General features: G+C 35.6%; 1 protein-coding gene across 1 annotated transcript; it reads right to left on the bottom strand.

Annotated features, from left to right (window-relative positions):
* Positions 1-2,196: 2,196 nt before the first annotated feature.
* LOC140757173 (gustatory and odorant receptor 22) lies at positions 2,197-16,096 on the bottom strand. Its single transcript, XM_073092707.1, has 9 exons — positions 15,986-16,096; positions 15,318-15,456; positions 11,060-11,310; positions 10,416-10,676; positions 8,920-9,047; positions 7,873-8,032; positions 7,332-7,403; positions 5,987-6,076; positions 2,197-2,334 (listed from the first exon to the last, which is right to left on the bottom strand). Exons 1-9 carry the CDS (start codon positions 16,094-16,096, stop codon positions 2,248-2,250), a joined length of 1,299 nt encoding a protein of 432 aa, XP_072948808.1. The 3' UTR covers positions 2,197-2,247.

Genomic DNA, 16,096 nt, shown 5'->3' with positions numbered 1-16,096 from the left:
GAGGTATGTGCCAGCTCTCTGGTCATTCGTTGACTTTATCAACCGTTTGGACAGATGTTTAAAAAATAATCTAGCATTGGAACCCCACGGCCCCAATGTTTCAACACCAAATGGCAGAAATATGTAGTCTTTAATAAGATCTGCATATTTCTGCAACTTGCGAATTTCAGCGTCGGTCGCCACGACACCGGCTGCCCTGGAAGATATGTGAATATGAGAAGGTGCCAGTGTGTCCACGCAAGTAGCGTCCCACACAAGACACCTTCCATTCTTCCGGGAATAAGGGTTAAACCATCAGGCTTCTTATTGTTTATGACAATAATAAGTTGACAAATAAGTTTTTAAAATTGTATCTGTGTACCTTATTACATCATAACAGATATACCAAGTTGGTTAACATCATAGGAATAACACTAGCTAATATACGGTATATTCCTTATTCAGGTCACGCATTTCGAATTGAATAAATCAATACAAAATCGTGATTTGTCCTAGATTAAAGGGTGCTGACCGGAAGGGGTTTTAAAAAAGGTCCGTGAAAAAGCCGGGTGCTGTTGGTCTCGGGCACAAACCCAATTAATTTAATTATAACAAACAAATAATTAAAAATCTTAGTAACGAATGAAAATCGTTCGTAAACCAAATAAGTACACGCTGACACACACAAGAAAGAGGTAGCCAGAAATAAATTTATAATACGAAGATTTTTAAAAAAGTTTTTTTTTTTAAATCCCACCCATGGACATTTGTAATCGACCCCAGATAGAATTAGATATTCCTACCTGAGGTCGGCCACAGACGCGCCGCTACCCCTGAGTACTAAGCTAGAACGCCTCGGAAAAGTATGACTCCCTTACCACACCTTTCAAACCAGAAGAGAGCAGCGCTTAACACTGCTGTTATTAGGCAGAAATAGATGTGGCGGTGGTGTCGCCGAAGTCGAACCACAAAGGGTTCTACCATCTTCAATACTCCAAACATATAAAATAACATTTTACATATTCATGTCAGCAAGCCTTTTCATTTGGTACTTATGTCATGGGACGGGTGTGCTTAAAATACTCTATGTATTATTAGAATGTCGTCTTTGGACGATTGTATTGGAGTTAAAATGACGTCACTAAGCTCATGCATTATCATCCAAAGACAACGTGTATGCAAAATTTGCAGCTGAATCCGTAGGAATTAACTGGTTCAAAAACGTTCACTTGCAAGCTTTGACCCTCATGCTGTCTAGGAATTGTCAAGGAAGTTACATAAGAGTTCGTAAAGGGAAAAACAATCATTCGGTTTTTTAACTATTGATCGGTGAAAAAGTTGAAAAGGCAAAAAGAAAACAACGCTTTTATGTTCTAACTTTATTTTATTTGCGATACTCTTAATTGCATATTATTATTTCACAATTCTATTACATTGTGCTTAGACGTAATTACTAATTAGCCTGTATTTTAGATTATGTATCAGGCTGCTTAGAATATAAGCGTGCCAACAAGATAATTTCATTTGCAACCGCGAGGTATGAGACGTGTGATATTAATTTTAGTTGAAATTGAAACGTGACTGTATTTTGACATTAATTAGATTATTACAATTGTGTCTTCTATTTAGAACTAACTTACTTTGACAGTGCCACACTGTTGTATAGTTTTACAAATTATAAAAGTGCTAGGTATATGTATTCCCATACTCATAGACCTTTGAAGGAGCACAGTTATACAATAAACAAAGTAAAACTAAAGGAACATATTACTAACAATTGCCTAAGCATAACAAGTAAGTAATAAAATGCATTAGATGAGGGTAGCAGCTTCCGATTCATTAAACGAACGACTAATATATTTAGCTACATATTCTTTAAACCCCTAGTCACACACACCCTGTGTCAAGGATCCCTTGAATGATCACAGATATGCACACAAACACACAGTTTCAGAATAGAAACTTATATTCATGGCTTAGATATTCTGGCCGGGGATCGAACCCGGACCCTTTGCTTATTACACCGCTATAATGACCGCTCCCCCACAGGGGTGTTTATTAAATTTATTCTATGTCGGTTTTCTTGCTGGATCTATAAGTGTCGTCGAAATAAGTCAACAATTATGGAAAGGAGCGCATATAAAAACAATGTTTATTACTAGAGACTATCTCTGAAAAAAAACATCTTATAGTGAAAGTGTGTAACATATAATAATAAATTTTCTGATACTTATTAAAACTAAATAATATTTTCTGATGACGATTTTCTTAAGTTCCAGTAATCTGCGGTTCCTTGGGTAGCGAAATCTTGAACTGCAACAGGACTATTAGGTATATCGCAATCATGCTTATTGCCTGAAAAAAATACAAAAGTTTTTTTTATAATGTAAGATTAGCAGACGAACATGCAGTCGACTTAATATTAAGTGGCTACTGCCGCCCACATACATCTATTTTCAACCCCAGATAAGTTTAGGTTTCTATCTGAGGTTGGCCACAGATACGCCGCTACGCAAGAGGACTATACTAGAACGTCTCAAAAAAGTATGTCTAGATCACATCAGCGCTTAATACTGCTATAATAGGCAGAAGTAGGTGTGGCGGTGGTATCGACGTAGTCGAGCCACAAAGGGCTCTATGACCTTCAAAAGCTCAAAGTAAAGTTTTACATAATATTATTTAAAGTTTTATAAGTACCTCTATAATAAAAATTAATTAAAATTTAAATAAGGACTGCTTACAATTATCTTTTTAACTTGCCACGATTAGGTACCTCGCCTCTATCTTTCAACGAAAACACCTGTGTCGCTCTTGTTAAACAAATATAACTTTTTAAAGGACTCTACATTTATTGTTTTGGGTAGAGTTGGAAAAACTCTTATTACACTTTACGAATTGTAAGGCGATTCTATAATATTTCACTCTTACAATTTATATGATCATTATTGTCGAAGAAAACAGTCTAGTCTCCAATACTTTTTTGAAAAAAAATCCAAAATACAAGCGAATTTTACAAATAAAAATAATATACTTTAAAAATTATATTTCGAGTTATCATCTTAAAATACAACAAATATTATACTAGTCTGTAAATTGTTGACCCTAAGAGAAATTAAGGGTAGAATTGTTTCAGAGATCATCTTCGGCGTTACATTTCATAGTACTTAAGGGTCGTGTCTCGCTCCATCAGCCGGCGTCCATTACTCTCCTTCAGGTAATTACTAGGGATGGGCGCTTGGATAGATATCGTTTAGTTTACTCGAATGACGCTATTCGATATTCTCGTATCGGTTTATTAAAAAGGCGAATTAAGGAGTTCCATCCAGAAATAATTCATTCTTATGCGTGTTACAAGGGGATGAACGATATTATAAGTAGAAACTTTATAATCTACACTAATATTATAAAGAGGAAAACTATGTTTGTTTGTTTGGTTGTAATGAATATGCTCAAAAACTACTGGACCGATTTTAAAAATTCTTTTACCATTTGAAAGCTACATTATACTACGAGTAACATAGGCTCTATTTTATATGAAATATATTTGATAAATAGCGTTTGAGGCGGTACAAAGTTTGCCGGGTCAGCTAGTTGAGTATAAAATAAGTCATCATCATCATCATCAACCCCTTACCGTCCCACTGCTGGGCACGGGTCTCCTCTCAGAATGAGAAGGATTAGGCCATAGTCCACCGTGCTGGCCAAGTGCGTATTGGTAGACTTCACATACCTTTAAGATATATTTTTTTAAATAAATCTCTCAGGTATGCAGGTTTCCTCACGATGTTTTCCTTCACCGTTTAAGCAAGTGATAATTAATTTCTAATACGCACATAAATTTTAGAATCAGAGGTGCGTGCCTGGGATTTGAACCTCGGACCCCTCGATCGAGAGGCCGCGTTGCTTAACCACTAGGCTATCACTGCTAAAATAAGTATTTGATCCGAACTAAAAAAAAACGTACTCAATTGATTACATTTTTAGCGAACCATAGTTATGTACTATACGTATCGATTTTAAGCTGTAACAATCGAAAACTTTCACAAAACGAAAATACGGTTTGAATAAAGAACATCAATATTCCTAAAACATCTTGAAATATAAAACTCGTTATAATTTACATTGAAATTTTGACTTTTTCTTTAGCGTAAGCATCCCTAACAATTATCGTTACGACACCGTCGTCAAGTTCCAAGTAACAATAAAACTTGAATTATCTCTCAAATAACGTATCAAGATACAGCCGCATTAGTTAAGAGGTTTTTTCAACTTCCATTTTAATTTTTAATGACAAGCGTGTGACAGCTGCCTGGCACATTATGACTTACAAAGTTACAAGTGTAGAAAACTCGTTAAGAAAACATTTATTTAATGTAACACAGTAAAACTGTTAATTATACATATCCATATGTTGTTTATACTTTTTATAAGTTGTTAATTAACTTTCATATGTAGGTAGGTAAATACAAATATAGAAAGTTGAAGTTTCTGTTTTTTATTAAGATGGCTGCCGGTTTCGTATCTATGTATAATTACACAAATGGCTCAAGAAATGTAGATTTTTTGGCTTTGGCTCGACTTGGCGGAGGCACTGCCGTGCCTCCAGATGTATATTAAAACATTTCATTTAAATTTCACTTATTATTTAACTATTTGATATGTCATTTTGTAATTAATTTTAAGTTTATTTTATTATATCCTTTGGGATTAGTTCAGACAAAGATTTTAATCGTCTTCTTTCTGTTTAGTAACGTGCAAATAAGCCAATGCACTTAATTAAAAGTTTGTATTTCAAAATTTCATAATGGCAAACGAATTATTCATTTTAAAAAGTTTTTATTAAAAAAGATTATATTACGGTAGTTAATTTATTCCCTTTAAATTAATTTAGTTGATACAGTTACTAAACGTTACGGTTCATTAAGAACAGCTTGATCATCGTAGATTAGCAAATGGAACTACTACCTACTAACTACGTTATTAATCTAAGATGACGTGTGTGAGGGGCGTTAGATCATACGAGTATTGTGGATTACTATATAAACATTAAGCATTTACTGTCTTTGGCCCCACTTATGGGCACGGATATCCTCTTAAAAAAAAGATTTTAGCTATAGGTTCGTCATTTATTTATTTATTTATATATTTATTGTAAAAGTAACACAAAGTTATACATATTACAACAGGGCAGACTTAATGCCTAATGGCATTCTCTACCAGTCAAACCTTGTTGATTGGAGAAAATTTGCGGTAGGTGTTAAATAAATAAACAATATACATATTTTATACATACATACATATTTAAATGTAATAAATAAATATACATATAAGTGATAAGAGAAAAAAAAAGAAAAAAGAAGTTTTATTTGTCAGATGAGGTGCTCAGATGCTCTCGGACAAGTTTTTTGAAAATAGCTTTTCTGGTTACTTTTCTGATGTGCACGGGCAGGGCGTTCCAGAGCAGAACTGCCTGAACAGTGAATGAGAAATCGAAAAAGCCACTATTCTGTGTTGGAATGTCTGCTTTTTTTGTCATTGAAATGATCACGCAGTCCATCTGATAAGTGATGACTGATAAATACCTTGTCAGTTTTTAAACTTATCTGAGGTCAAACATAGCTGTGTTGCTAGGCCTAAGAACTAAATTAGAACACGTCTTGATGGCATTCTATAGCCCTGTAGCGCTCTGCAATGCTGTTATCAGTTAAAGGTGCGACGTTGGTACCATATTTAAGAAGGTGGTAGAACCCGCGACATCACCGCCACTGCCTAATAACAGCAGTGTTAAGCGCTGCTATGTTCTGGTATGAAGGGTGTGGTAAGGGAGACATACTTTTCCAAGGCATTCCAGCTTAGTCCTCAGAGGTGGCCGCGCATCTGAAACTGACCTCAGGTAGAAATCTAATCATGTCTGGGATTGATTACAGAATTCCATGGGAGACAGTAGCCACTTACCAACCGGTGGACGGTATGTTCTTCTGCTACTCTTGTATTAAAAAATACAAACCGATGTCAGTAGCTCCCGATTAACGTGAGCGTAGCCCTTCAGACTCACGACCGCTGGATTCATCTCAATAGCCTGGATGAAGTGATCTATCTGAAAAAAACAACGGGTTACTCCGGGAGTGTCGACAGAAGTGAAAACTTGAATATTAACGTTGTGCTATTTGATATTTTGGAATGGTTAGGGAATAATTTTGCACGATATGCTTTAATTATCAGTATAAAAGTACTATCATTTATGTGGTAAAATACAATATTTATTTATTGCGCTATCGTACGCAAACATGACAGTCTTACGAATTTTCGATCAGGCCAATGTCCCACGAGTTTAACATTTTTACCCATCACAAAATGTGCACAAAAGCTAAAGAAGTTTTCACTTAAAAAAACACTCTTGAAGACATGTATCAAATATGAGTTTGAAGTATGATATATATCATGTAGGATAAAGAACTTATGATAAATTTATGGTACGGCAAAGAAACAAGAAAATGTTATCGTTGAATGATGAATGCGCTCAATTATTTAAGCGAACGGGTTTTGTACCAAGTCATAAGATATAGCTTACAACTTCAAAAATTGACCAAGTATGAGTGGAACGCGTACATGGAGACCTCCCTACCATCAACTACTCATTATTTTTTATATGTATGGAGACGATGCGAAAATGTAATTACAATACTAAGTTTAAAATTTTTATTAAAACACCGGTTTGTTGTATTGAGACCCACTTAAATATTGAACTTTATTTTATTGTAAGTATTTGTTGTATTAGCGGCCACCGTTATGCATCCTTTGTAAAAATTTCAAGTGCCTATCTATTATGGTTTCGGAAATAGAGCCCTGTGATAGTAGACGGTCAGACGGACAGACAGCGACGTCTTAGTAATAGGAATCCGTTTTTACCCTTTGGGTATGGAACCCTAAAAATGAATTGAAATTAGAATTTGGTGATTGAAAAGTGAATTGAAAGACATCGTCGTTTATAAATAGTGGTGTTGGAACAAAGCGAGCTTTTGCTTAATAAAATAGGCCTTATAGCTAAAACTTAGGACCTGAAGTTAAATTAAAATAACACCTAACTTCAGAAGAATAAGAATAGTTCAAACAGATAACCAAAATTCAATTTAGCTCAAATCAATCCACTCAAGTGTCAAACAAATCAATTGACAACCCTTAGGTATTAATAATCAATCTATCCATTTTTCCTTTTAAAGATTAAAATCAAAACCAGTTCATCCGTTTAAGAGCAATAATACCACAGACAGACACACGTTAAATTTTATACTCATCTTTACTTCGGGCCTTAATAAAATGGCACATAACAGGTATAATTAGTATGTTGGTACCTCCTTTTGAGTTGGTCGGTCCACGGATAAAACATCTATAGAAAGTAACGTGTCTTGAACGCCAGCAGCAACCTGTATGATAAAGTATTTAAATTAGTCGTTACCAACCCATTAGGTTCTATCCGAGTACCAGGTACAAGTCTCCTCTCAGAATGAGAAGGATTAGGCCATAGTCCGCCGCGCGGACCAAGTGAATATTGGTATTTGGTAGACTACACGTACATTTGATAATTTTTACTAAATATCTCTCAGGTATGTAAGTTTCTTTCACAATGTTTTCCTTCACTGTTAAGCAAGTGATAATTAATTTTTAATTAGTCAATTATTTTTAATGACTTGGTCTATAGGTATTTAATACCTTAGGCAACAACTCAATCTTCAAAATAAATAGTCATAGAATAAAATAGGTACGGTACACCCAAATGAAACTGAAATCAAAGTATGCGAAAATATAAACAGAACACGAAATAAAATGGATTAATCATTATACTATATACTTTCTTAAAATACAATCTACTTAAATAACAAGCGTTAACCAAACCTTAAGCGTAGATTTATGAGAACAATCTGCGAAGATGAAGAGCAAAGTGGAGCAGTAAGCTGCGTCAACGATCAGGCCTATTTCTTTAAAACTGAACCCAAATCCGTGGTCCACGATTTCTGATAAAGCTCCATATACCGCAATTGTTATGTTGAAAAACCTGTAATATTCATGAAACAAAACGTTTTGGTTATAATCGGATTTTACAGAAAGTCTTTGACAGTTAAAATAAGCGAAAGGTACAAGAATTTGTAGATTTAAATTTATTACGTGATTACTTTGCCACTCCGTAATACGTCCATGACACATCCTAATTTAGCTTATTCTTAAAGAGTTAATTTAACTTATTCTTAAAGAGCTATTATTATGCTATTATTTTCGAATTCGCTACTTGGTAGTTCGGGCAACACACAACTAGCTTTAAAGATTATAGTTCTACGTACTTAAGTAGGGATAGGTACAACCACCACCATATAAAATGTAATGGACTGGACAATTAAACAAATAAAATCATGATTGTGTTATTTGTTTTACTTCGTCAATATGTTCTGTGAGTTCTAAAAGCATCGTGCTCAAAATGATTTTAATTTGATATAAAATATTCATATTTTGGAGTGACCAGATGAATTTCTTCACTTATAAATGATGTCTTTGTAGTATCCGATCTAAGCCTCAGAAATCGAACTCCCCTTTTCAACTATTCTCGTGTCACAGTGTTAATTACCGTACTCCTCCGAAACGGCTTTACCGATTTTCATCAAATTTTATATGCATATTCAGTAGTCCTGAGAATAGGCTACTATCTATTTTTCATACCCCTAAGTGATAAAGGTTGTTCACCCTGAATTTTTTTTTATTTATATGGCAACACAACGTTTGCCGGGTCGGCTAGTTCATATAAAATATTCCTATTTTGGTGTGACCAGATGCATTTCTTCACTTTTAAGTGATCTCTTTGTAGTGTCCGATCTAAGCATCAGAAATCGAACTCTCCTTATCAAATCGTACTACATTTTTATATAAAATCAGTATTATAAAACATCATACATGAAAAGGCAATACGTGGAGTATGTCCGCGCGTAGGCATTCCCGAGAGATTGTAACAGTTCCGATAAATTGAGCCACAGGTAGCGATAACTCGAAATCAATTTGGCTGTACACTCTAAGTGAACGTCCTGAAACAAGGAAAACTAGGTTAGGATTATAATACATTCAATCAGTGTTTTTCAACCTTTTACAACTTAAAATGAACAATAAACACTTTCTACACTCAAAGCCCCACACTAGGATTTCCTGTGTCGTGGGTGCCATGCACACACACATAGACAAATACACAAACAACCAGACCCAGAAACAGAAATCTAAATTCATCATTTAGATATCTGTCTGGCCAGGCATCGAACCCGAGACCCTTTGCGCGTCAGACCGGTATGGTAGCCGCTCCGCCACGCGGGTCGTCAACGCCAATGAAAAAATATTTCGCGACCACTTTTCCTCCACTGTTTAAACCCATATTTTAATATAAAAGTTGTAAAATATTGTTTTGTCCATTAAAACAGAGGTAATAAGAGACGGCTTTAATGCCTTTTATTACTGGCTTTATAGGAAAAATATATTTTTGTAGTATATTTTTTTCCTTTTTACTGAACGAACGAACCACTTATAGAGGTTTTGTGACCACCTAGGGGTCTCGACCCACACTTTGAATAACACTGCGTTAAGAAAATTACTCTATTATTCATTAAACTTAGACGTCTCTTTTAAAGCAGAGTGCTCTAGCGTATTAAGCTCTAACTTAGTTTCAGAGTAGAAAATACTTCGTGGCTAACTGTACCCTTACCATGAGTTTTCAAAACATCCCACAATTTTACGTTACGTTTACTCAATCCATTTTTCTGTTCCGTTTGCTTCAGTAGACTGAGTAAGCTTAACAATAAGTAAGTGCTCAAGTGACAACGTTTTGTCTCCTTCACATGTTCGCAAAAAAGAGAGACAAAACATAAAGCTCCATTTTATCAATTTAGACATTTAATGTTACGTTACTGACACTGTAGTTCTGATACAATCCGCTAGGGGCGCTGATTGGCAATTGTATGGGCAAATACGTAAACAAATATCAAAACAGTCATATTTGTTTAAACGTAAAAACTCATGGTAAGGGTACAGGTAACGCTACTTCACTGTTTAACTGCGAAATGTTTTGTAAATAAGGTAAATATTCATAACGTAGACGAAATTACCCATATTTGGGTCTAATTCGAAACATATTACAAATAGGTACCATAATCTTCGAGTAATTCGAGTAATTTATTTATTTATTATAATACATAAAATAAAGATATAAAACATTACACAAACTCCTTTCAATTCTTATATAATGCTTTGTATGTATGTAATGGTTATGTGTTTTTATCTATGTAATGTAAGAACATTTTCTATAATTTAGAATTAGCATTGAGCATTCAGTCATTATATAAAAATTGTCCTCACATACGGACTAAGAAGGCACATTATCATTAAAAGCTTGTTAAAAGCTTGCTCACCCGTCGAAAACATTCAGACAGGCTTTGCGACGCAATCTTGATGCCTTTGCAGTTGATGTACCAAAGCGCACAGTTCATGTTGATCATGGTGATGATATGGTAGTAAGCAGACGTATGCCGCAACATAAACCCATCCAGCAGCGCACAGAGGCTCAGAAGAAAACATACGGCGAGTAGCAAACACCCCACGCTGATTATAACGATCAGATTCTTCAGATTGGGGAATTTTAAATCTTCACCAGTAACTCTGTAATATCTTACCTATAAAATATTTAAATTCGTTCATTTTTTAAATAAAGAGAACATATTTCACAAGCCAATTTTTAAAATATTTTACACATTTACGAGGTTTCTACGCGCATATTTTTGGGAAAAAGCTATATCAATGCTTAAGATCCTAAGATAAGCCATTACGTTTGACTCGTACATAATATTTAAAAAATCCTACTATGTTTTGGTACCATAAATCTTATAAAATGAGGTTATAAATGGGTATTCTTTTATAAAACACAAATTTCAAATCAAATTTTTAATTTTTTTTTAAATTCAAAATAGGTTCTTTACAGAACACTTTTTGAATGTCAGTAAAACTACCACCACTTCACAAAGTGTTTGGTTATGGAGAAGAAGAGAATTATCCTTACTTGAAATTTCCCCCAGTTCGTTTTATAGATAGCGACTTGGTGCGCCACTCCCCATCCGACGAACGGTATCCAAAAGTGTGGGACAAGGAAAACTACAAACAGTATAGCGTAGATATAATCGTCGAACTTTTTAATGGACCGTAGAATCATGATACGCTCGTAGCCCACAATGAGAACCACGATCGTAGCGGCTATGTAGAAGCAAATGGCGTAGGCTGTGGCACGAGATCTCCAACTAAAGGTGATTGTACCTTAAACAATACATACGACGTTCACGACCTTTAAAGTCATTACAGAATACATTGTGCTTCCTTAAGGATAATTTTAGTTACATCCGCGCTATGTGATTTAAGATAAATATAAATATTTTTTTTATTATATAGGAGTAGCAGACGAGCATGCAGTCCATCTGAGTAAGTGGCCAGTGCCTATAGACATCTGTAATCATCCCCAGATAGGATTATATATTAACCTGAGGTCGGCCACAGATGCGCTGTTACCCCTGAGGACTAAGGTGGAACGCTTCGAAAAAATATGTCACCCTTACCACATATTTTCCTATTGTATTATAAGACATAATAGTTTTTTGAAGAGAGATTTATGCTTTTCCTGAAGGACGTACGAGTTACGCATTGTTAAACTGATAATAAGTTACTGACTGATTATCTAAGAGACAAAAGACAGTAGTTCTGAAGTCCCAAATTTTATCACAGACGCGTGAACAATCCTCCAAGTGCGACTCAAACTTGCACAGGAAGAATTCCGTACCTACCACCAAATATTCATTTTGTATTTAATAATGTAATATTTAATAATAATGTAATGTTAAGGCAGTGATGCTGGGGTGCTGGGTGCTGTGGCACACCCTAGGGGAGGTCTATGTCCAGCAGTGGAATGATAAAGGCTGACGTGATGATGATGAAGGCAGTGATAGCCTAGTGGTTAAGAAACTCGGTCTCTCGATCGAGGGGTCCGAGGTTCAATCCTAGGCACGCACCTCTTATTTTTCAAAGTTATGTGCCTATTAGAATTATCACTTGCTAAACGATGAAGGAAAACATCGTGAGGAAATCTGCATTACTGAGAGATTTGAAGGTGGTAGAATCCTTTGTGGTTCGACTCCGGCGGCACCACCGCTACACCTATTTCTGTCTAATAACAACAGTGTTAGGAGCTGCTGTGTTCCGGTTTGAAGGGTGTGGTAAGGGAGACAGACTTTTCCGAGGCGTTCCAGCTTAGTCCTCAGGCGTAGCGGCGCATCCGACCTCAGGTAGGAATATCTTATCTTATCTGGGGTTAATTACAGATGTCCATGGGCGGCAGTAGCCACTTACAATCAGGTGGACTGCATGCTCGTATGCTACTCTTACATTATACGCACTTGGCCAGCGCGGTGGGCTATGGCCTAATCCCTCTCATTATGAGAGGAGATCCGTTCCCAGCAGTGGGACAGTAATGAGTTGATGGTGATGAATATAATGTCCGCGTAATAGTTCAATATTCCTTTAATTTTTTTACTTTTGATATTTTTGTTACTACTTTGATATTTTTGTTACTTTTGATATTTTTGTTACTTTTGATATTTTTGTTACTTTTGATATTTAATCATAATAATACACACTATTACAGTAAAAGAAATAATCCTGTGAAAGTAGGCCAAATGGGCTTATCAACAGGGTCTCATTTTTACGCTTTGGGCACGGACCCCTAAAAATCTACACACGTTCTTCAATCACTGCTCCATACTAATCTGCAGTATAGATTATAAGTAAATTTACTTAATTATAAAAGCAACTAAATGAAACATAGAAGAAATATCTAAATCATTATTTAGATCTCATCCACTGGGAACAAACCCGGAATCCTAAATAGCGGACCGGTATACTTAGTAACCGCAACTTTATTGCGGCCCTCAAAACTTTAGATATAATAGGGAACAAACTCAGAAGTCTCTGCACATACGGCGCTCGCGGGGAAACAACCCATTTCCGCGTTTTCTTACAGCTAAATGCTAATAAGAACATAAAGTAGGTACCTACCTACTCGTATGTGTCGCAGTAATTTCAGTTAACAATGCAAGCTTTATGATTTCTTTGATATTTTGTTTAATAACTACTGATTACACCGGCTGCCTCCTTCAGGTGGGTCCGCTTTGAAGGGAGATAATGTTTGGCAACCTGAAGGTCATAGAACCATTCGTGACTACTTAATACCTACTCAAAGGTCGGAGACACTATTTATGTCACTCCAATTGTCATGTCGCATTTTGGACTATGAATAGATGATTCGATTCGAATTCGACCTACTAATCTACTTATATCATAGAGACCTGAATCAGGTCAGCCCCTTCTTGATCATCATCAACCCATCATTGTCTCACTGCTGGGAACAAGTAGCCTCTCAGAATGAGAAGGATTAGGCCATAGTCCATCGCGCTGGCTAAGTGTGTATTGTAGACTTCACATACCTTTGAGTTTTTTTTATAAATCTCCAAGGTATGCAGGTTTCCTCACGATGTTTTCCTTCACCGTTTAGCAAGGGATAATTAATTTCTAATAGGCACATAACTTTGAAAAATCAGAGATGCATGCCTGGGATTTGAACCTCGGACCCCTCGATCGAGAGGCCGAGTTTCTTAACCACTAGGCTATCACTGCCTTAACATTACATGATTATTAAATACATTACATTATTAAATAATAAAAATAGCCGCCAAAATGAAGCGAAAAAAAAGTGTGTGTGTGTCAGCTACGACGCACGATTGGAGTTTACTCCTTACGAACGATAATTATGATATACAGTGAAACCTGGTTAAGTGAGACATCAAGGGACCTGCAATGTCGTTTCACTTATAGAGGTATTCCACTTACCCAATGTCTCAGATATACAGGTATAAATAAATATCTGTCTCATTTACAGAGGGTTCCATTACTTACAGACTTAGATTTTCCGATTAATAGGATAGGCAACTTTTCAGTTCCTGACATGTTAGCACCTAGAAGTATTGTAATGCGCTCTTTACTAAGTTTCCCGCCATGACAAGACTCACCTTTTAATAACGATTGTAGCTTTCGTTTTGACATTTTTCAAATAAACATCTGTATGATAGTAAAGCGAAACTAAAACTGAAGGTAATTGAAGCTCAAAATTTGTACTTACGTAGGTACTTGGAATTACGTGTGGAATTTGTGGGTAGAATAAGAATGAGTAAACAAACAATGTTATCTCAGTTACAGAGGTTTATGCATATAAAATTTACTCGCTGTCTCAGTTATAGAGGTAACTATGATGATAAATCGAAAGAACAAATCCCAGATATAGAGGTTTACCTCGTCCCACTAACAGAGGTAATTCAGTGCCAAAGTGTTGGGACCTCAACATGAGTTCCAGTTATGGAGGTTTCTCACTTATCCAGGTCCCACTTAACCAAGTTTCACTGTATATCGAATAGAAAAAAAGGGTAAATGAACGCATCTGCTAAAATGATAAGAGAAACAAACATATATCTGTAATTATTCGGAATATTTATATTACTTCAATAATGCGTATTACATAAAGTATGTTACAAAATAATATAAATAATAATAATAATTGTGTTCAATTTATACAAATCCAATTTTAGGATGATTGATTTCTTTCACTTTGAATTAAAATATCATTCTTAAATACTGTAATTATAGGTTTGTGGTAACTGAAATACGATACGTGAACTTCGGAAGTTACATGAGTTATGAATCGTGAAAACACCGCATCAATAGTTGTACCATATCTAGCGCGCAACACACACGTACAAACATACGCACACATTCAACTCTCAGACTGGAGGTAGTGAACTATACAGTGAGACTACGAAGTATCGCGCAAAGAGGAGACCCCGAGAATGCGATACGCTGTGTAATGTATTCCATCTCATTCTTTTACACGTTCAATCCTACAGATATATATGTTTGTCTCTTTCTATGTAACGCCTCAACTTTTCGTGTTACACTTGATTTTACTCCTCATAAAATTTCCGTACCGGGCCTTATAACTCAAATCGTTTCTTAAGGAGTAAACTCCAAAAATTGTTCGATCGTAAAGCACTCTCTGATGCTTCGCATCATGAGTCGTGCAATACAAAATGAATATTTGGTGGTAGGTATGGAATTCTCCTCCTTCCTCACATACCCTTGAGACTTTTTTTATTATTCCTCGCGACATTTTCGTGCTAGTTAATTTCTAATAGCCCTTCGAAGGGATATAAAAAGGTAATACTGACCAGGTCGTGAGCGCGTAATAGGCATGACTGCTAGCGCTCGAAACAAAACAAGAAGCAGTTTGTGGTCCCGGTAGAATTGGTCGTGAATCTCGCAAGTGTCGCCGTCCTGAGACGAAAGCAAGTTTCGTTGCTCCCTTTCCTGTTTAATTTAAAAAAACTTGAAAAAAATATTAATAAACAAGTTTTTTTCATTTATATTGTTCATTTGATACATATGTCCTGTGGGTGTATAAAATAATTGGTTTGGGGCATTCGTCCCTACATTTTATATGACGTCTGACGTCTGACTGTCCTGACTAAAATAATCATGAATTTTAATCCAGACCAAACTTGTATGTAATATTTCAGCTTAATTGGTTGGGATTACCTGGTTAAAATTCAGATGCAAAAATTCCCTCACATACATACGAGCGAACCTTGCTTTCCTTGCTGTAAGTTAAATAAAAGAGTTGCGACCCCACCAACTTGCACTTAAGTAGCTTCATATTACATTAATCTTCCATTAACATCCCACAAATAAAATTACGTTCTCTTACTTTAATACGGTAGGACCAAAAAATATAACATTTCAATGCACTATAATACTGATCACTGATCCCGTCATAGGTGAGTATATAATTCTTTACAATGTAATTATTTATAGGTATATTATACTTTTTAATACTTACATAATCTTTTTGGGACATTTCAAACACAACTTTATTTGTGTAGAGATGTTTCATGTCATTATGTAAGGCATTGGTTATGCCTTCATCGAATAAATGTTCGTCTGCTATCAT

Source organism: Epargyreus clarus, unplaced genomic scaffold, assembly GCF_041222505.1.
Source record: "Epargyreus clarus isolate Ecla_fem2 unplaced genomic scaffold, WU_Ecla_fem_2.2 ptg000004l, whole genome shotgun sequence".
NCBI lineage: Eukaryota > Metazoa > Arthropoda > Insecta > Lepidoptera > Hesperiidae > Epargyreus > Epargyreus clarus.
The sequence above is the reverse complement of the archived record's forward strand: the minus strand, read 5'-3'. Positions and strand labels throughout refer to the sequence as shown.

Bases quoted from the DNA above. Each gene is read 5' to 3' on its own strand.
- LOC140757173 (XM_073092707.1), bottom strand. From the start codon at position 16,096: ATGATAGCAGACGAACATTTATTCGATGAAGGCATAACCAATGCCTTA. The intron at 9,048-10,415 runs GTGAGCAAGCTT...TCCTTGTTTCAG, and splicing joins TGTCTGAATGTTTTCGACGG to GACGTTCACTTAGAGTGTAC. The intron at 7,404-7,872 runs GTTTGGTTAACG...TTTATCATACAG, and splicing joins CTCATAAATCTACGCTTAAG to GTTGCTGCTGGCGTTCAAGA.